Here is a 20,951-nt window from a genome sequence, read left to right as displayed (position 1 = left end):
AAAGACTCTCCTGTAGCAGATTCCCTTGGGGTTTTATCCCAGACTAGGGTGAAGAGTTACAATCAGTGTACTGAAATCTCCCTCTTCCACACTGGAAGTCCGTTTGCTGTACAACATAGATCTCTAATGGGTGGTGAGGAGAAAAAAAGCAGGAGGAAACACATGGAGTAAGGCCTGTCCTGAGTTCACCCTTCGCTTCTGTGAATAAAGAGGAGCCCCTGTGAGCGGCTTGTATTCACGAGTTAACAGGAGTGACCAGCAGCAGAGCCATGTAGAGGCTGGGAGCAGTGCGGAGGGCATAGGGGGTGTACATAGTGCTGGTCAGCAAGTTCCAAGTGAATAACCCAGGAGAAGGTGGGGGCCGTATTAGTCAGAGTTCTCCAGAGAAACAGAACCAACAGGATAGATGGATGAATAGATAGATAGATAGATAGGGAGAGATTTATTGATATTATCAGGAATTGGCTCCCACAGTTTTGGAGGCTGGCAAGTCTCAAAATCTGCAGGGTGAGTCTGCAAGCTGCAGGCCCAGGACAGCAGATGGTGTAACTCCAGTCTGAAGGTCAACAGGCACACCACTCAGGAAGAGCCCATGGTTCAGCTGGAGTTTGCAGGCGGGACAAAAGGCCACGTCCCAGTTTGAAGGCAGGAAGAATTCCCTCTTACTCAGGGGAGGGTTAGCCTTCGTGTTCATAGCACGACCTCTGCTCCCTTCTCCCACACCTCCTTTCGTCGAAACCCCAGCATGTCATGGGTCCCCTCACTTCCCTGCAAAGTCTGATCTCCCTCAGAGCTACCGTACCAGGCCTGACCTGGGATTGGAGGGCAGACAACGGGGTTCACTTCTCAGAGGTTTCCGGAAGTGAGCAACCCGGCAACCCAGGCACAGAGGGGTAGGTTCTGACTACAAAGTCCTGAAGGTGAAAGGAAAAGCCAGTGTTTGTGCAGTTGAGTGGGGCATCCTGGGGGACCCGGTGGATGCAGATGGGTGTCGAGGGATTACAGACTGAGTGTTGCTAAAAGACCCGGATTCCTTGGCCTTGAGCCTTCTCTCTTTCTCGTTCTCTCCGCCAAGACAGCTGCATTTCTCTCTTGCCATATCCCTCCTCCTCTCAAAAACTGACCGTCAGAAGGCAAGCACATGCCTGCGCGCCCACACTCTCTTCCCAGACACAGCAGCAGAGCCCACCATTTTCAGCTGGGGTTGTTTTTGCTGTGCAACTGGTCACAGAGTTTCAGAGCTAAAACATCTCCTCCAGTCTCCATCTTTATCAAAAAAGGAATACTGAAACACAGGCAGCAGAAAGGGTGAGCACAGGTGGAGATGCAGCATGCCCTTGACATTCAGATGTCTAATTAGGCTCCAGTGGTTTCAGTACAAAATCCCTGAGGCCAAGATCACCGGCCCAGTCCTTTAGGCTTTGCTGGGAGAGAGAGAGAGAGAGAGAGAGAGAGAGAGAGAGAGAGAGAGAGAGAGAGAGAGTGTGTGTGTGTGTGTGTGTGTGTGTGTGTGTGTGTGTGTGTGTGTGTGTGTGTGTGTGTGTGTGTGTGTGTGTGTGTGTGTGTGTGTGTGTGTTGGGGGCTGGCAGGAGACAAGGCCAGTGCAGCCTGTGAACCTCCTCCAGCCTGCAAACACAAGCAGACCACGTGGACTTCAGCCAGCAAATTCCCTGCCAGTGGGGACAGTTCCTCTCCTCCCCCCCGCTGCCTCCCCCCACCCCCGGGCCCCTCTCCCCTCCTCCTCTGACGTCAGTCTGCTCTTTGCAGAATGGCTCTGGGCCTGGGGAGGAAAGGAGGGAGAGAGGAGCCCACGAAGACTGGGAACTTGCCTGACAGCCCCTGGGAGTTTAGAACGTCCTTCTCACACATGTCACATGTATGTCAACAACTCTGAGAAGCAGCAGACTTTTCAGCAGCAGTAGATCAACGCAAGTGTTCTGGTGGTAAGATGTTCTACCCACAACACTTTCTACCCGTAAAAAACTAAATTATCTGGGGGACAAAGATGAACAATGTAAAAGGGAGAAGAGGAACAGAAAGACCAAAGGAAATGAGCATAAAAAGGGCAGTAGATGGGCTTCCCTGGTGGCGCAGTGGTTGAGAGTCCCCCTGCTGATGCAGGGGACACGGGTTCGTGCCCCGGTCCGGGAGGATCCCGCGTGCCGCGGAGCGGCTGGGCCCGTGAGCCATGGCCGTTGATCCTGCGCGTCCAGAGTCTGTGCTCCGCGGCCGGAGAGGCCACAACAGTGAGAGGCCCACGTACCGCTAAAAAAAAAAAAAAAAAAAGGGCAGTGGATTTAGAACTGAGGGAGGCCTGCTGGGTCCAGGACACAAAGGAACTAACAGGTCAAACTCACTCAGAAACAAATGAAAGAGGAGAAGCGGAGAATGGGATGTGATGACAGAAACAGAGATCCAAGGGATGAGATTGTTGGCTTTGAAGATGGAGCAAGGGGCCCAAGCCAAAGAATTCGGGCAGCCTCTTGAAGCTGGAAAAGGCAAGGAAATGGATTCTCCCCTAGAGCCTCCAGAAGGAACTGGGAGCCCTGCTTACACCCTGATGTACCCAGTGACATGCTCACTCGCTGGACTTCTGACCTACAGAGCTGCAAGATAGCAAATGTGATGTTTCAAGGCACCAAGTTCGTGGTCACTTGTTAGGGCACCCATAGGAAAGGAATGCACTCCCCAAGCTGGTAAGTAGAAGATGTGGCAGTGGCTTCAGAGTCCAGGCTTTCAACAGCTACACCTTTCTGTCTCTCCCGCACACCCAATATCTGTCACTATTTGTTGGTCAGCAAAAAATTTTAACACCTTCCTGTTTTATTTGGTTTATAAAACAATACATGTGATATTTTTTTTTTTTTTTTTTTTTTTTTTTTTTTTTTTTTTTTTTTTTGCTGTACGCGGGCCTCTCACTGCTGTGGCCTCTCCCGTTGCGGAGCACAGGCTCCGGACACACAGGCCCCGCGGCCATGGCTCGCGGGCCCAGCCGCTCCGCGGCACGTGGGATCCTCCGGGATCGGGGCACGAACCCGCGTCCCCTGCATCGGCAGGCGGACTCCCAACCACTGCGCCACCAGGGAGGCCCACATGTGATATTTTTTTAAATTCAGTGGTTATGAAGATACGTATCAATAGCCAACTTCTTCATTCTTAGCCATTCGCCGTATATAAGCACCGTGAGATTGTTTTCTTCTTATATAAGCATGTAACCAAACCCTCCATTTTAAGGCAACTTCATTCTTTTAATTCAAAATATGTCTAGGACCCATAGACTTAACTCGTCCTTGGAAATAATTGTGCATTATACTATATGAAAATATATTACTATTTTCAACCGTTCACTTGTTCATAGTCTGACGGATTTCTTTTTCGATAAATTGCCCTCCTGCACTCCCGTCTGCATCCTGGATTTAAGGCTGCATCTTCGTGCAAAAACTGACACAAAGCGGGGCCTCTGCGATTGGGGCGGCCGGCCAGGCTCCGCCCCCACCAGCGCGGCCACCAATCAGATCCCGGGACCGCCCCCCTCTTAGCCACCCCCAACCGCCATCCTTTCTACATCCCAGTCCTCAGTCAGCTGCGCAGTCCCTTTTCGCCTGAGGAGCTCCTACCCGTTGGAACCGCCGCCGCCCCCTCCTAGCCGATGTTCTCTGCCCCAACCCGCGCTGCAGGGAATAGAGGGGCTAAGGGTGAGTGTGGGCCCGCGGTGGGTTCTGGACAGGAGAGGCCTGGCGGTGACACAGGCCACGGTCCGGAGCGCGGGTGGCCGGGCGGGGAGACGTGCGACGTGGGCAATGCGCATGCCCGGGACGTGCGGTTGTGAGGGGTCCGGGAGGCGTGAGGGCTGCCGTGGGGCCTCTGAGGTACCCAAGGGGAGGCAGCAAGGTGAGTGCCACAGAGGATTGCTTGCTGTTTATTTCTCGGCTCCTTGTCTGGTGTCTCCCGGCAGCTCCATCTCTGTTCCCTTCTTGCTTCGTTGTTACTCACCCTTGCTGGTCTGGAGGCGCGGGACCCCCTGTTTTCTTGTGCTTTTTTGTGCTCCGCAGGGAGCCGTCGAGATTTCAGCTGAAAGGAACCGTGGAGGCGATGTCATTTCACCTCCCAGGGACTTGCTCTTGAATTCTTTGGGGGTGGCTTGCTTCTGCAGAGCCCGAAGGGTGAAAGTGCTTTCCTCCCCAAGTGCTTTACGCGTCCTCCGGTTCTGAGTGTGTCTGCGGTGGGGGAGTGAGGGGCAAGGTGCGGGAGAGTGGGTGCGGGGCGTCGGGCGGACTCTTCAGTCTGCAGTGCCTTTGGCCTGAGGCAGTCAGGCTTGGATTGAACAGTTCCCAGGTAAACAGACCCGAGCTGGCCACTGACTTGGCTCAACCCGAAATGGAGGGAGAAGGCCTTATGTATAGGAGAAAAAAATTTACGTATCAGATAATCATGGAAACTTCTTGGAGGACGTGCAGGTCTAACTAGACATAAAGGACAGAACGTATGGCTAGATGACCATCCATCCATCCATCCATCCTTCTGTACCCCAAAATATTTATTTGTGAATTGACTTCAGTACTTTCTTTTTTTCTTTGATTTTTTAAAATTTATTAATAAAAGGTATATACGCTAATAAAGTGAGTGCCTGACCATCTCCTAGGTCAAGAAATAGGACATAGCAGTACCCTAGAAGCCCCTTTGTATCCTAGGTCATGCCCATCCTTCTCCCTTCCCTGAGAGAGAACATCTATCCTGATTTTTTGTATTAATCATGCCTTTGCTTTCCTTTAGAATTTTACCATTTGTGTGTGTATTCCAAAAACATATATATGTGTTGGCTTTCCCTATTTTTTACTTTAGTATTAATGGCATTGTACCATACGTATTAAGGGAGTTGTATTTTGTCAAATGCTTTTTCTGCATCTGCTGAGATGATTTTATCCTTCATTTTGTTAATGTGGTAGCACATTTATTGATTTGCAGATGTTGAACCATCCTTGCATCCCTGGAATAAATCCCACCTGTTCATGGTGTATGATTTTTTTAATGTACTGTTGAATTCACTTTGGTAATATTTTGTTGAGGATTTTTAAATCTATATTCATGAGGGATGTTGGTCTGTAATTTCCTTTCTTATAGTCTCCTTGTCTGACTTTGGTGTCAGGGTATGGGTAAGGCTCAAACAATGCAATAAATTTAAAACCATTTATCTTCATTAACCCCCATCTTGCAGCTGTGCTATTGTTATTGTATGTTTATTATGCTTTTATATCCCACAAGACGTATTTGTTTATTTAAATATCAATATTGATATTTGCCCAGGTATTTACTCTTTCCAGTTTCCAGTATTCTCAATTCCTTCCTATAGTTATGTACTCCCATCTGGGATCATTTTTCTTAATTTTGAGGTACTGCTTTTTATACTGTAATGCTAGCAGATTCTCTCAGCTTTTATCTAAAATTGTCTTTATTTTGCCTTCATTTTTTGAGGGACATTTTTGTTGTGCATAGAGTTTTAGGTTGGAAGATTGTCTTTTTTTTTTTTTTAAACCAATACCACTGTGTTCTGGTTTCTATCATTTTCTTTTGAAAAGCCAGATGTATTATTGTTCCTCTAAATGGAAAGTATCCTTTATTTCTCGCTGACTTTTAGATTTCCTCTCTGAATTTGTTTCTTAGCATTTGACTATAATGTGCCTAGGTGTAGTTTTCTTTGTATTCATTCTGCTTAGGGAATGAGGAGGGTTTTTTTGTTTGTTTGTTTGTTTTTTGTGGTACGCGGGCCTCTCTCTGCTGTGGCCTCTCCCGTTGCGGAGCACAGGCTCCGGACACGCAGGCTCAGCAGCCATGGCTCACGGGCCCAGCTGCTCCGCGGCATGTGGGATCTTCCCGGACCGGGGCATGAACCCGTGTCCCCTGCATCGGCAGGCGGACTCTCAACCACTGTGCCACCAGAGAAGCCCGAGGGTTTTTTTTTTTAATTTGAGTTTTGATGTTTTTCATCTCTTGAGAATTTTCAATAATTAATTATTAGCATATTGCTCCTGTTTCACTGTCTCTCCTCTTCTTCTGGGAGTCTAATTACACATATGTCAAGACGTTTTACTATGTCTCATAATTCTTATTATAGTTTTACTGTATCCTTTCATCTCCTTATGCATCCTTTCTTTCCTCTGTGTGTTACTTTTAGATACTTTCTACTGATTCTTGTTGCAGCTTATCAATTCTTCGGTCATTTGTGTCTAATATGGTATTACAACCAACTATTGAATTCCTGATTTCAAGGATTATGTTTTATTTCTAAAATTTCCATTTTAATATTTTATGTTTGAATTCTATACTGGAATTCTCCAGCCTGTTTCTGTTATTTTTGAACACATTAATCACTGTTATTTTAAAATCAATCCCTGTCTAAGAATTCAAATGTCTGAACCACTTGTCTGTTTCTATTTTTTGTTGTTCTTCTTGAGTTCTTGATAATTCATCCTTATTTTTAAGCCTCCTTCTAAATTTTTGATTGGATGCAGGACATCATGAATGAAAAATCAGAAAGTTCTGGTTGATGTTAGTGTTTATCAAAGAGGATTTTTCTGGTGTGGGGGACAGATAAAGTACCAGAAGATTACTTTAATACTATCAGAGATTAGCTTTAAGCTTTCTTAGAATTGGCCCCTTTCAGGTTTTTCCTTTATCCAAGAGCATAGACCTTACTTCTCAGGCATTATTTTTATTCATATGCCATGGTTTTTCTCATGTCTCAACTGAAAGCAGATGGTGTTGATAAAAATCAGTTACTTTGGTGGGACTTGACCTCCATATTTCCATAATAGTACAGCTACTGAAATGACTGCTCAATTGATTGGCATTTTAGCCATTATTTTCTGCAAGTTTTTTCGGTCTCTCCCTGTGCATGCATAGTTTAGGAGTCAGCCATTGACTTAAGGGGAATTTGTACATAGATTTTTAGATTCACTTCTCTGAGATTTCTTCTTGTCTGAAATTTCACTCCTTTGAGTTTTAACTGGTTTGGTAATCTTGAAACAGTAAGGCTGACACTTCCTGCTTGGCCTCAGTTATCCTGCATTGTGAACTGGAAAATGCCCTAAAAGAAGAAGCCACAGGGAATGAGCAGTTCATGTCCTGTGTTTTCCTTCCCTCAGGATTGTAGCTTCTCTCATCCTGCTTATATTGTTTGCTCTTGGAAGTCTTCCCTTGTTTCCTACATTTTATCCAACTTTTATTGCTGTTTTTAGTGGAAGCATTGTTCTAAAAAAGGTATTTTCTCAATGACAGAATTGGAAGTCTCTCACCATTTTGTCTTACATCTCAGATTATTTATCTAAGATTATTTTATTTCTTCTTGAGATATATCCTTTAGAATTTCTGTTAAAGCAGACCTTTTGGTAATAAATTCTCAATATTTGTGGGTCTGAAAGTAACATTGAAGACTCTTATAATAGAAAGTAGGGGACTTCCCTGGCAGTCCAGTGGTTAAGACTCTGTGCTTCCAATGCAGGGGACGCAGCTTCCATCCCTGGTGGGGGAGCTAAGATCCCACATGCCTCGGTGCAACCAAAAAGTAAAAAGTAGTTTAAAGAAGGTAGTGCTGCGGTGGCGCTAGGGATGAGAAAGCAGTGAGGGTAGCTTTTGGGTCATTTCCAGACTATTAAGGGTGGTGCTGCTTTGAACATTCTAGTACATGTCTTTTGGTGACATGTGTATGCATTTCTGTTGGATATATACTTAAGAGTGGTATTACTGAATAGTCTTATTTTTTATTTCAAAATAATTTTTGTAACATTTTAAAAATACAAAATATCTAAAGAAAAAATTACTGGTCAACCCTTCCCACTTCCTGAGGTAGCCAAATATATCCTTATTTTTCCTGTTAGATAAACAGAAACATACAAAAGTAGGATCATTAATTTTTCACTGAAAATATATGTTGAGAGCATTCCTCAAGGTTTGACTTGAGCTCATCTTAAAAACTGCATAACATTTTGGCGTATGGACTGTTAATAACTTCTTCATTCATTCCTATGTTGCTGAGTATCTACAGAACTTAATATCTCAAAACTTATTTCAGTGCTTTCAGGATTTCATGGCAGTCTCTATTACTCAGGGCAGAAACTGGAAAGTAAAACAGAACCTCTAGGGGAAGTAGAAATAAGAAAGGATACAGGGGGCTTCCCTGGTGGTGCAGTGGTTGAGGGTCCGTCTGCCGATGCAGGGGACACGGGTTCGTGCCCCGGTCCGGGAAGATCCCACATGCCTCGGAGCGGCTGGGCCCGTGAGCCATGGCCGCTGAGCCTGCGCATCCGGAGCACAGCAACGGGAGAGGCCACAACAGTGAGAGGCCCGTGTACCGCAAGAAAAAAAAAAAAGAAAGGATACAGGATTTATAATTGAGCTAGTAAGGTAGAGTCTGAAACAGAGAAAGAGAGGATAGAACCAGTTGAAATTTTGGGAGACACAGAAAACAAAAGGCCTAAGGGAGAAAATTAAAAGAGCACGAAGATGAGGAGAAAACTTACAATACAGAAAATTTGTAATTTGGTCAGTTTTCTATGTCACGGTCCTATTTGTTTCATAGAGGAGTGATCCTAGGATTGCTTTCCTCACCCCACAATCATCTGTCTTGTCCATTCAACCATCAGTTGGACATCATGGAGCACCTGTTTACGGCCACATTAAGTGGAGAATCTGGAAAAGAATGAAAGAGTTCTTGGCTTGTGCTTGCTCTAGTTTGGGGAGTTGTAATGAAACCCTGAAGTAGTACAAGGTGTGGTACTCTATCCACTTTATCTTGAATCCACATTCCTTTGGAAGGTCCAGCCTGGACACTGTTTTGTGCTAGGGGAGAAAGCGTTAAAATTGCCTCTTCCTGAGGATAGTTTGGTCTGGGGACATCTTCTTCTTAGGTACCCAGTGTATAGGGACCAGGGTGGTGATGAGTGAGGGGTGAGGAAACAGGACAGTATACAGAGGTCCCACAGATCTTGTAGGCCTTTGGGGCCAGCCGTAAAAAGGGGCTGTGGTTTTCACCCTGGTTTCTAATGTTGAGCTCACCAAGCTAGATGAGCAGACACCTGGTTCAAGACAATATGTGGTCAGGCATAAAGCCAGATCCTGGCTCAAAAGTCAAGCGTTGCATCCCACTCTTTCTTGATTAAAATGAGTCAGGACTAGGAACGAAATTCAAGAAACCCATACACAGGGAGAAATCATATTTATAGAAGGGTCACTACCGGCTGCTTGAGCAAGGAGATTTTATCTATTCTTAGTTGATTAAATCTATTTTTATCACAAAATAATATATATTACCGTTGAAACGTTAATGAGGTGTGTGAAGAAAAAATACAAGTAATCTTCTCTTTATTGTCCGATTCTTATAGTTTGATGTATGTCTTCCATAAACTTTGTGTTTATATAAGCAGATAAAAATATTTTCAAATTTATATGTACAAAAATGCAAAATCTCCGTCTTACTACCACGTTAAATGTTTATTAAAATATATATATATAGTAAGACAGGAATAAAGACACAGACCTACTAGAGAATGGACTTGAGGATATGGGGAGGGGGAAGGGTAAGCTGTGACAAAGTGAGAGAGAGGCATGGACATTATATACACTACCAAACGTAAAATAGATAGCTAAGGGGAAGCAGCCGCATAGCACAGGGAGATCAGCTCGGTGCTTTGTGACCACCTAGAGGGGTGGGATAGGGAGGGTGGGAGGGAGGGAGACGCAAGAGGGAAGAGATATGGGAACATATGTATACGTATAACTGATTCACTTTGTTATAAAGCAGAAACTAACACCATTGTAAAGCAATTATACTCCAATAGGTGTAAAAAAAATAATAAAAAATAAACACCTTTAATAGCTGTGATAAAAATAAGTAAGTAAATAAATAAATATAGCCAAACTCCTGGCAAATATATGTAGATTTAACACATCCTTAGAAATAGTTGTATTATTTTATATAAAGAACTATCACTATCCACCAACTCGTTTGCTCGTAAATAGTCTCATGGATTTCTTTTTCCGCAAACTGCCCTGCAGCACTGCCGGGGCGGGGGCGGGGGTTCTCCGTCCTGGATTTGCTGGGGGCATCTGCGGGCAGAAACTGACACAAAGCGGGGCCTCTGCGGTTTGGGGGCTGCCGGCCAGGCTCCGCCCCCACCGCTGCGTCAGCCAATCAGCTCCCGGGACGGCCGCCTTCTCCCTCCCCCACCCCCGCCGCCGCTCACCTCTACCCGCAGCGTCCACCAACCACCTCCACCAATTTTCAAATCCCGGGCTGTGTGCTCCTTCTCCCTGTCACGTCTCTGCAGAGGAGTCCCTTCCCCCTTTGAAGTAGTGGGTGTGCATATTGCTGGACCACGGGTGAGTCTTGTACAAAGGTGGTTTCTGGGACCAGAGCAGGCTACGGAGCACCAACCGAGTTCCCTGCGGCCGGGCTGGGAGAGGGAGGGACGCGGCCAGGGTCCCAGGGGAGTGGGCCCAGCGGGACTGAGAAAGTGGTCGGGTTTTGGGTCTGAGACCAATTGGGCCTAAGGAGGCAGATATCTCTCAAAGAGGATTCCCTGAGGTTTCTCCATGTCTGTTTCTGGCTCTGCTTTTTTTTCCTACCACTCTGGCTTTTATTTCTTTAGTTCTTTATTTCTTCTCCTCCAGGAAGGTAACCATCAAAAGTCTAATGCATTCTTTCCCTTTCTAAACATTTTTCATAATAAAATCTGTCAAAGCTACAGATAAGTACAGAAAATAATACAACATTTATCAGGTGTTGACATTTTATCACCTTTCCTTCAGCTCCCTCTTTCTCTCTCAACGTCACTCCCCCTCTCTCCCTCTGTGTGTGTGTCTCCTTCTTTTTAAGAAACAAAATCTGACATTTAAAACCTTTTCTCCACCAAGTCTCATGCCACCGTCCTGAGAGGTAAGTTAGGTTGTATCCCTCCCATGTATATTTTTGTCCTATTTTTTATTTTTATGTATGCAGTATATGCATTTTTGTTTTGAATTTTAAATTTTTCATGAAACAGTGTTTCAGGTTTTACCTTGGTGCTACTAGTCTTGGCATTTCAGACCCAAAAGGGTCTTAGCAAGCAAGTCACCAGCCCTCTTTGTTTAGAAGAGGACCCTGACCCCTGGAGAAGATAAAAGACATCTTCACCATCACTCCTTCACCGGGCAGGATCCTGAATTCAGGTCCTCTTGATTTCTGTTCTTGGCATTTCCTCTATGTAAACCCTGCCAGTGAGCTCACCTGCCCACATGCTTCTATTGAATTATTGTTCATATGATTCAATTTGGGGAAAGAGGATTGAAGGGAGATGGAGAAAGGAAATATGACTTGGGTTTGGACCAAAATCCTAGTCAAGATGAAAAAGTATGCATTTTCTTGAAACATATTTATTAAATCTTAGGATGACCGGAATATTTATTTTATTTAACAAGCAGTCATACAGTCTTACGGTACATGCCAGACATTGATCTAAGAACTTTGTATTCACTCACCAGCTTAATCTGAAGAACAGAGGAATTAAGTAACTTGTGCAAAGTCACTCAGCCCATAACGTATAGCACTAAGATCTGAATCCAGGTTATCTGGTAACAGTCTGAGTTCCTAACCATTATCCTACATTATACTACCGTAGCACCTGAGCTAGGTGAAATCACCACACAAAGTAGGAACTTGCAATTCAGAGAAGGGAGGAGCATCTGTCAACTGGTCATCAGAAAGGACTTTAGGAAAGAAAGAGGATTTGAAAAGTACACAGAAGAATAAGTTTTAGCCACCTATTGTTTGCTTGAAATATAATATATTCTTAATTTACAAAACAACACAAATAACAGTGCAAATAATGCAGCGCTATATAAAAGTTGCCCTGCGCTATTCCTCAAATTAAACAATATTAGCAGGTAGAGTAGAGATGTAGCTATCCTTTCACCCACCATAATACAAATATATGGAGGGATGCTTTTTATTATAAAAATGAAAGCGTATTCAACAATTTCTTCAATTTTTATTTTCCCCTAGGCAATATGTCAAGTACATTCCTCCAACGAAATGGAGATCTAACCTCTTCCTTAGAATGGAATAATAGTCTGTAGACTGTGTCCTATGGTTTGTTCAGCCATTTCCTTTACTAATGACTAGTCAGAGAAGTTTTGTCTTGAATTAGACGGCCGTCCCCACTGCCAGAATGGGGGCCAGCGCAATGCCGAGCCGACAGGGCCGGCGACACAAAGAAGTGCTGTCCCCTGCCAAGCGCCGCCCCTTGGGGTCGCGGTCCCGCCCAGGAGGAAGCGGGGAGGAGGAGACTAGTCCGGAACCCCACCCCCACCCCCGCTCCGTCTCCGCCCAGCTCGCTCGCCCTGCGCCGCTTGCAGGGACGCCCCTTCCCCGCAGAACCTTGCGTCTCCCTCTGGCCCCAGCCCTCCTTCTTCCAGCTGCCGCCTTGGAAGTTGCAGGGCAGCCTGGTGAGTGGCCCTCTCCGAATGCCCCGCAGGCTGGACCAGGGGCGGGTGGCCGTGGACTGAGCTCGGGTAGGGAGAGGGCGGTGCCGGAGGCCGAGGGGGCGCGAGGGGGGCGCGGGCGGACCTGCGGGCCCCGGCGAGTGGCAGGGTTGCCGGTTCCCAGATAGGGGCACAGTCCCTCGCTGTTGTGTCCGCCTTCCTTTGAGAGACTGTTCTGTGTTCTCCGGCTCTGCATCCCTCCCGCCGCATTGCTCCTCCTCTTGGGGTTCTAACCTCTGTTTGTTTAATTGCTTTGTGTTGTCGAGTTACGCACAAACATGGCCTAGAGAAACAGCATCTAATGCGCAGCTTTCTCGGGTGAGACTACCGTAGCCCAGGGAGGTGTCAGGGCTTGCTCAGGGGCGCACAGGGAGCTGGTGATAGAGCATCACTTCTGTCCTACTGCCCTTTGATCTTTGCAAACACTCTCTGGGACTGAGATCCCTCGCCCACTTGCATTGCCCCCACGGAGACTAGGGGATGTGTGTGTGTGTCTAAGAGGGGCCGATGGTCTGTGTACCTCCAACCCACCCAGACCTCCGTGCCAGCGGGCCTGGAGAATTCCCTGCCAACGCACGCAAGCTTTTCCGCTGTCTTCCCTCCTCTCACCCCTCCCTCTGCTGCTTCCCCCCACCTCAGCCCCCTCTCCGCTCCTCTGACGTCACCGACATGCTCTTTGCAGACTGGCTCTGGGCCTGGGGAGGAAAGTCTGGCCTGGTGAGGGCCTGGAGAGGAAAGGAGGGAGGGGGATCCCACACCAGCACTTAGTCCTGACAGCCCCTCGGAGTCAAGGCCGGCCCTCTCCCACATTGTCCATTTGATAGGACACCCTCTGAAGCCGGATGATCAACAGCGAGGAAGAGGCAACACCTGGCTTTTTTTTTTTTTTTTTTTTAACTCAAGTCTCACTCATGGGCTCATACTCCTACATTATGCTATCTTCTTGGGATTTACCTAGTGAGAAAAGTGAGCAAATATGAGTGAGAGAAAGACAGAGAGCCCAAGGGGAAGTTAGGAATTAAGAAGGGAGCGCATCAAGATTAAACTAGAGGAATAGAAAAAGCAAAGTTCTGAATCATGCGTATTTTTATGGGGATGGGGGGAGGAATTGATTCTGGAGGGCCACAAGAGGGCCTTCAAAGATGTTAGTAACGGTCTGTTTTTTAATCTGGGTGATTGGTGTATGGAAGTTTGTTTAATTTTTTAATTGTTTTATTATTTTACCATCCAAATTCTTCCACGTGCATTACATATTCTTTTAAATGTATGAATTAAACCATTTTAAGTGAAAAATAAATAAGATTGGGCTGGTATGAACCCACCCCAATTCTGGCTACTATTAACAGAAGATGGTGGACACTGGAAAAGATACTGGACGTATAAGGAAAAATAAACAAAGCGTTCGTGGAAAAAAATGCATGAAGACGAGAAGACCTATAGGATTGGGTGTCTGTGGTATGGATCATTTTTCAAGGCCCGAGTAGCTATAGGCTGAAGAATTGATCCCAGGTTTGCCCTAACATCCACATCCATGATTCAGTCGTCCATCCGTGGAGCACCTCCTCATTCTTGTGGGGAATCCAGATATATAAAACACGTCCCCTGACCTCAGATACTTACTCTACTTTGGGGATTTCAAACCAAGCTACAGTGCAGGATGTGGTGCCATATCCAAGGCAGGCCCACTACCCTTCTTCCCTTCTAGATTCGTCTCTTAAAGGGAGACCCCGTTTAGGTACCATGGGGCCTCTTTGTGGAAGGGGTAAGGGATCTGTAAAGCTCTCTCCCTGAGTTACAGGTCGTGCCTGAGGTGCCTTCTACTCCCAAAGTGCCTTGGGTTCCATTAGTTAGTGGGCCTGGGGAGAGAAAGCAGGATCCACAGAAGGAGAACCAAGGATGAAGAACTTAAGGGGAGAAATAAGAGATGACCCCAGGCTATGTCCATCTGTGCTCACCAAGCTAGGAGGGCAAACAGGGTTTCAGGCACAAAGAAGAAGCATTTGGTTGAAAAATCAAGTGTGGGAGTCATTGATAGCTGGTTAAAGTGGGGACAGAGCCAGCTACAAAGTTCAGGGAACCTCCACAGAGGAGGAATTCACATTTACTGGTGGACAAATGCACAACTTGGGAGATGAAGGAAGACATTTTAAAATGAGTGAGACAGGATCAGTTGATGAATCCAGCCATGTATATATTTAATCATTTAATGTGTTTACTTGATTGAATTTATATTACCTGTGCTTTTTTTTTTTTTTTTTTTTTTTGCGGTACACGGGCCTCTCACTGCTGTGGCCTCTCCCGTTGCAGAGCACAGGCTCCGGACGCGCAGGCTCAGCGGCCATGGCTCACGGGCCCAGCCGCTCCGAGGCATGTGGGATCTTCCCGGACCGGGGCATGAACCCGTGTCCCCTGCATCGGCAGGCGGACTCTCAACCACTGGGCCACCAGGGAAGCCCAACCTGTGCTATTTTTAATTGTAATAGAAATATATGCAACAATTCAAAGGATTGTTGTGCAGACTTATATAAAGAGAAAGAATACTGGTCACCTCTTCCTTTCCTATGCAGTCAGTGTTAGCTTGTTGAAATGTGGCCTCCATAGTATTCTGTTTATATAAAATCCTAGTAACAGGCTTATGTATCAGTGCTAGATTTCCTGGGTTTGAATGAAGGATCCACTTACCAACTATGTGACTTAAGCAAATAACAAATTCTCTGGCCATCTGGTTTTTTGTTTTGTTTGTTTTTTGGTCTTGCACATTTTTAAAATTGGGATAGTGACAGTACATACCTCATAGGTTTATTGTCAGGATTAAATAATGTATGTAAAGCGCTTATAATGATGCCTGCAACCTGGTAAGCACTATATTGTCGTCACTACTACTAAAATTACTAGTACTACTGTTGTTAGTATCTTCATCCATACAAAGGTGGGTTTTTGTCCTACATATTATAGCAGTTTGAAATTTTCACTTCAGATATATCTAGGGCATTCTTCTAGGTAGAAGAAAAATAGATCTAACACTGTTCTTTATAAAAGCCTCGTGATATTCTATAATACAGATTATCATGCTTTTCTCAAGCATTCTCCTTCTCAAAGCTTGTCTTGCCACACTCAGAGCCTTGCTATCAGACTAAGGCTGACAGGGCAGCCTCACTCACGGTGCAGGAACAAGGAAAACCGGCAGAGAGAAGGGCGCTCAGGTGGTTCCACCCAAACCCCACTCACCTCAGGCCACCCGTCAAGCCCAGGAACCAGGTGGGAGACTCAGCAGAAAAAGCACCCCTCGTGTGGAAAAAAGGGAACACTCTTGCACTGCTGGTGGGAATGTGAATTGGCACAGCCATTATGGAGAACGGTATGGAGGTTCCTTAAAAAACTACAAATAGAACTACCATATGACCCAGCAATCCCACTACTGGGCATATACCCTGAGAACACCATAATTCAAAAAGAGACATGTACCAAAATGTTCATAGCAGCCCTATTTACAATAGCCCGGAGATGGAAACAACCTAAATGTCCATCATCGGATGAATGGATAAAGAAGATGTGGCACATGTATACAATGGAATATTACTCAGCCATAAAAAGAAACGAAACTGAGCTATTTGTAATGAGGTGGATGGACCTAGAGTCTGTCATACAGAGTGAAGTAAGTCAGAAAGAGAAAGACAAATACTGTATGCTGACACATATATATGGAATTTAAGAAAAAAAAAATGTCATGAAGAACATAGGGGTAAGACAGGAATAAAGACACAGACCTACTAGAGAATGGACTTGAGGATATGGGGAGGGGGAAGGGTAAGCTGTGACAAAGCGAAAGAGCGGCATGGACATATATACACTACCAAACGTAAGGTAGATAGCTAGTGGGAAGCAGCCGCATAGCACAGGGAGATCAGCTCGGTGCTTTGTGACCGCCTGGAGGGGTGGGATAGGGAGGGTGGGAGGGAGACGCAAAAGGGAGGGGATATGGGAACATATGTATATGTATAACTGATTAAATTTGTTATAAAGCAGAAAAAAAATTAAAAATAAATAAAAAGAAAAAGCACCCCTCTTCTCCCTTGTCCCCTACTTTTCAAATCTCCAGGCCACCTGTCCATCCCTTTGTCACTTCTCTACAGATATTTCTTCTCCCATGAACTAGCTCAGAGTACAGCTAGTGAGACAGAACTACGAGTTCCCTGCTCTAGGTGTGTTTGGAGAATCAACGCGGGGGGCAGCATGGCAGTTGTTTACAGCATGTGTATGGGTGGCCGCCTGGGGGCTGTGCCCCAGGGTCTCAGGTTCGGTGCCATGGCGTATCCGGGGAATACATGGAAGTTGGGTAGCTGTGACTTTGGGTTAGAGATCCTGTACCCACGGGAGTCAAAAATGGTTCTAGGAAATATTGTTTGTCATCTGTCTTATCTCCCTGCCTAGGTTTTCACGTATCTATCTCCATTTGTAGTTTTGTTTGGCAGTGACCATCCTTGTGCATGTATCTTTAATACTGCTGTTCTTATTTTTGTAAGAAAGGTTATTAGTAGGCTTGCTCATCTTAAGGTGGGCACACCTTTGAAACTGAGTTGCCACTGTCAGATTGCTTTCAGATTCTCAGTCCTTCTAACAGATTGTGCTAGTGTTTCCAAGCCTTGGGACATTGGACATTATTATCTTTACCTTCCTCTCCTCCTCTTCCTCCTCCTCCTCTTCCTATTTCTTTTTTGCCCCCTTCTTTCTGGACGATCTTACGGGCAACGTACATTGTATTTAAATTGCCTGATTAGTGAGATTGAGCCTATTTTCATAGATTAATTAAGTTTCCTTTTCTGTGAATATTTTCTCTTAGAAAGGTGGGATTTCAGTGGCTTGAAAGATGTGGGAGAGGGAACAGGAAGAAAGAGAATGTAAAGAGAATCTAAAATGAAAGGAGGGCATGTCCAAGAAGGCCAAGTATCCTGGAAGCTGCAAGAGATATGCTGGAAAGTAAGAAGCAGCCAGCCCTGGAGGCCTTAAACCCCAAGAGGAAGCTCAGATTTTCCCCTGTGGGCAAAGGCGAAGCTCTGGGCGGTTCTTTTCTGGGAAATAATACAATCAGTGGCTGTAGAAGAATAAAGGCGAGAACAGATGCTGGTGACTTAGAAGCTGGGTCCATTTAGTCCAGGAATGAATCACTGAGGACCCAAACTAGGTTAACGGCAGTGTGACTGGAAACCATGAAGGACGAACGACACTGTGACCAGCTGGATATGGATCAGAGAGAGGAGGGACACAACTGTGACTCCTTGCCATTTGCTGTCCTGGCTATTTGTGGACCCCAGGAGGAGCCAGGGACGTGACAGATTCTTATTAACCAACTGTCTACTGATTGTATCTTCTCAGTAGTTCTCTGGGGTGGAGGTTACCCTCTTTAACAACTAGGGACCTCGAGCTTATGTTTTTACCCAAGAGGAGCTAATTTGGAGGGAAAAGAATAACTTTAAGACTTTTTAGTTTTAGAGACAGTTACAAATGGCAGAGTGTGCTTTCAGTAAGGGTCTTGAGTTTATTACTTACGTCAGGACCAGGGCCTTTGCATCTGTGGCCTGGGGAAGGCACAGAGAAGGCCTCTGCCAAGGGCCCATAGAAATCCTTGAGAACTAAATAATCATCAGTATTAGTACTGGCTCCAAAATATGAAACCTGTAAAATCAGAGTCAATAAATGCTTAATCCAGTGGTGGTAAAATCTAACATTAGGTTAGATTTGTTTTCACTTTATAATAATTCCCTATCTTGCACATACTTAAATAGCTTATTCTTAACCTAGTAATTTTAAGCAAAGATATATATATAATAATTGAACATGTATATGTATCTACATATCTATAGATCCATATATAATACATAATGGAAAGGCACTTAACCTATGCTACTCCTTTAATCTTCAGAACAATCCTATGTGGTAGATAGTATTATCCCTACTTAATGAACGAGGAAGCTAAGCTCAGCCTAACTCCAGAGCCTAAGCTCATAATTGCTTTGCTGTAATACCTTGAGTGAGCATATTCTTTCACAGGGAAAAAAGCAGTAAGGGCCAGAGATAAACATTTTCAGAAGAGGGAATAGAAGGATAGGAATGAAGTGGTTTGAGAGGTTACACATGATGAGGTTGGCTCAGGCCATAAGGTTAGAGGTGGTAATAGCCTCAAGGACCAGGAGAGCAGCATTGTCCAGACCCACTGAGTGGTCAGTGAGGCCTGGATGTCCTGACTGTTAAACACGTCTGTCCTTGAGGGAAGTGCTTCAGTGAAGTGCATATAGAGCAGTTCAGACTGCAGAGAGACCTTAAGCGGGGAGCTCGTGGTGAAGAAGCAGAGGCCTTTTGTGAGTACGCATCCACAGACATGCGCACCGTTCTCTGCTATGTCCAGGTGCAAGTGAGAATCTGCCGTAAGTTCATAAATTGTTACCTCTGCTTCTGATTGTCTGGGACCTGGACTCAAGCCAGAGGACTTCTGCTTTCCTCTTACCCAGCCTATGACTGTGACCAAAGAACCCTCTATGAGGACCCAGACTTTTCAGACTGAAATTCTGGCCCCAAGCTGAGATTAATACGATCAGTGTGGAAGCCGAATGGGGAGAAGTGGGGGTGGGGAGATAGCGTGCTACACCACTGCGTTGGTTTCCACTGGTTACCACAGCAAAGTACCACAAACTGGGTAGCTTACAACAACAGAAATGTATTCTCTAACACAACGGTCCCCAGCCTTTTTGGCACCAGGGACCGGTTTCGTGGAAGACAATTTTTCCACGGACGGGTGGCGGGGGTGGCGGGGATGGTTCAGGCGGTGATTGGAGAGATGGGGAGCAATGGGGAGCGGGAGATGAAGCTTCACCGCCGCTCACCTCCTGCTGTGCGGCTCAGTTCCTTACAGGCTGCAGACCAGTAATGGTCCACGGCCCAGGGGTTGGGGACCCCTGCTCTAACAGTTCTGGAGGCTTAGAAGTGTGAAATCCAAGTGTTGACAGGTTTGGTTGTTTCTGGAAGTTCTGAAGGAGAATGTGTTCCCTGCCTCTCTCCTGCCTTCTGGTGTGGGCCAGCAATCCTTGGCATTCCTCGGGCTCATAGAGACATCACCCCAGTCTCTGCCCACATGTTCTCGTAGCCTGTGTGTCTCTCCCCTGTGTACCTGTGTTTGTGTCCAAATATCCTCTTCTTACCAGGACACTAGTCATTAGGTTAGAGCCCACTCAAATCCAGTGTGACCACACCTTAACTTGGTTACATCTGCAAAGACCCTATTTCCAAGTAAGATCACTCTCACAGGTGCTGGGAATTAGTACTTAAATATATGTCTTTGGAGACGCAATTCTGCCCGAATTCTTCACTTCTGTTTGCTTCCTTCTGTGATGCAAAATGTCGAGCTTGTTTAGTCTGACCATGAGAATGTTAGCAGACAGGGCACAACAGGGCCTCCTGGATTGGAGACACTGACGACCCTGATGAGTGCTTGAGTCTGTTCACAGTGTCGGTCTCATCTGCTTAATGGGAAGAATTGCCCCATCTAGTGGAGGAGTGAACTCTTGGCTTGTTTGTTTGTTTATCCATTCTTCACCAGGCTGAGTCTTTGCTTTCTTCTCTGCAGAAGCCGATCCAGCCATGGCGACTCCGTCTGCTGCCTTTGAGGCCCTTATGAATGGAGTGACAAGCTGGGATGTCCCCGAAGATGCCATCCCATGTGAACTGCTTCTAATTGGAGAGGCCTCCTTCCCAGTGATGGTGAATGACATGGGCCAGGTCCTCATTGCTGCCTCTTCCTATGGCCGAGGCCGCCTGGTGGTGGTGTCCCACGAGGACTACCTGGTGGAGGCCCAGCTCACTCCTTTTCTCCTCAATGCAGTGGGCTGGCTTTGCTCTTCCCCTGGGGCTCCGGTTGGTGTACACCCATCCCTGGCACCTCTGGCCAAAATCCTTGAGGGCTCTGGTGTAGAGGCAAAGGTTGAACCAGAAGTGAAAGACTCCCTGGGGGTTTACTGTATTGATGCCTACAACGAAACCATGACTGAAAAGTTGGTCAGGTTCATGAAACGTGGAGGGGGCTTGCTGATCGGAGGCCAAGCCTGGGATTGGGCCAACCAGGGCGACGATGAAAGGGTTCTGTTCATGTTCCCTGGGAACCTTGTGACCAGCGTGGCCGGCGTGTACTTCACCGACAATAAAGGGGACACGAGTTTCTTTAAAGTCTCTAAGAAGATGCCCAAGATCCCAGTCTTAGTGAGGTGAGTGCGTTACCCCAGTGGGGAGTTGGTCCCAGGTTAAAAAGCAGAAGGTGGTTCTTGTCTTCAGGCTACTCCCAGGCTAACAGAAGAGAATTTGGCACTCAACGTGGATTTGCCGTAAATCAACCAGAGTATTAAAATACCCTGAGGCGCAGGAGGGGCAGGATCCCCGCCCAGATCACTTAG

The 20,951-nt window shown here is 46.0% G+C and overlaps 1 protein-coding gene across 3 annotated transcripts in view; it reads left to right on the top strand.

Moving 5' to 3' along the window:
* Positions 1 to 3,551: 3,551 nt before the first annotated feature.
* Positions 3,552 to 20,951, top strand: part of LOC132495673 (TRPM8 channel-associated factor 1) — a 35,379-nt gene continuing 17,979 nt past the window's right edge. For 2 of the 3 annotated variants that reach the window (XM_060107555.1, XM_060107556.1), the window contains exons 1-2: positions 3,552 to 3,695; positions 20,132 to 20,765. In XM_060107555.1, the coding sequence (XP_059963538.1) occupies positions 3,650 to 3,695; positions 20,132 to 20,765 (680 nt within the window). In that variant the 5' untranslated portion in view covers positions 3,552 to 3,649. Of the gene's footprint in view, positions 3,696 to 12,381; positions 12,478 to 20,131; positions 20,766 to 20,951 lie in introns of those variants that run through there. The other variant, XM_060107558.1, reaches the window with a different exon arrangement.

Source organism: Mesoplodon densirostris, chromosome 9 (genome assembly GCF_025265405.1).
Source record: "Mesoplodon densirostris isolate mMesDen1 chromosome 9, mMesDen1 primary haplotype, whole genome shotgun sequence".
Classification (NCBI taxonomy): domain Eukaryota; kingdom Metazoa; phylum Chordata; class Mammalia; order Artiodactyla; family Ziphiidae; genus Mesoplodon; species Mesoplodon densirostris.
The sequence above is the reverse complement of the archived record's forward strand: the minus strand, read 5'-3'. Positions and strand labels throughout refer to the sequence as shown.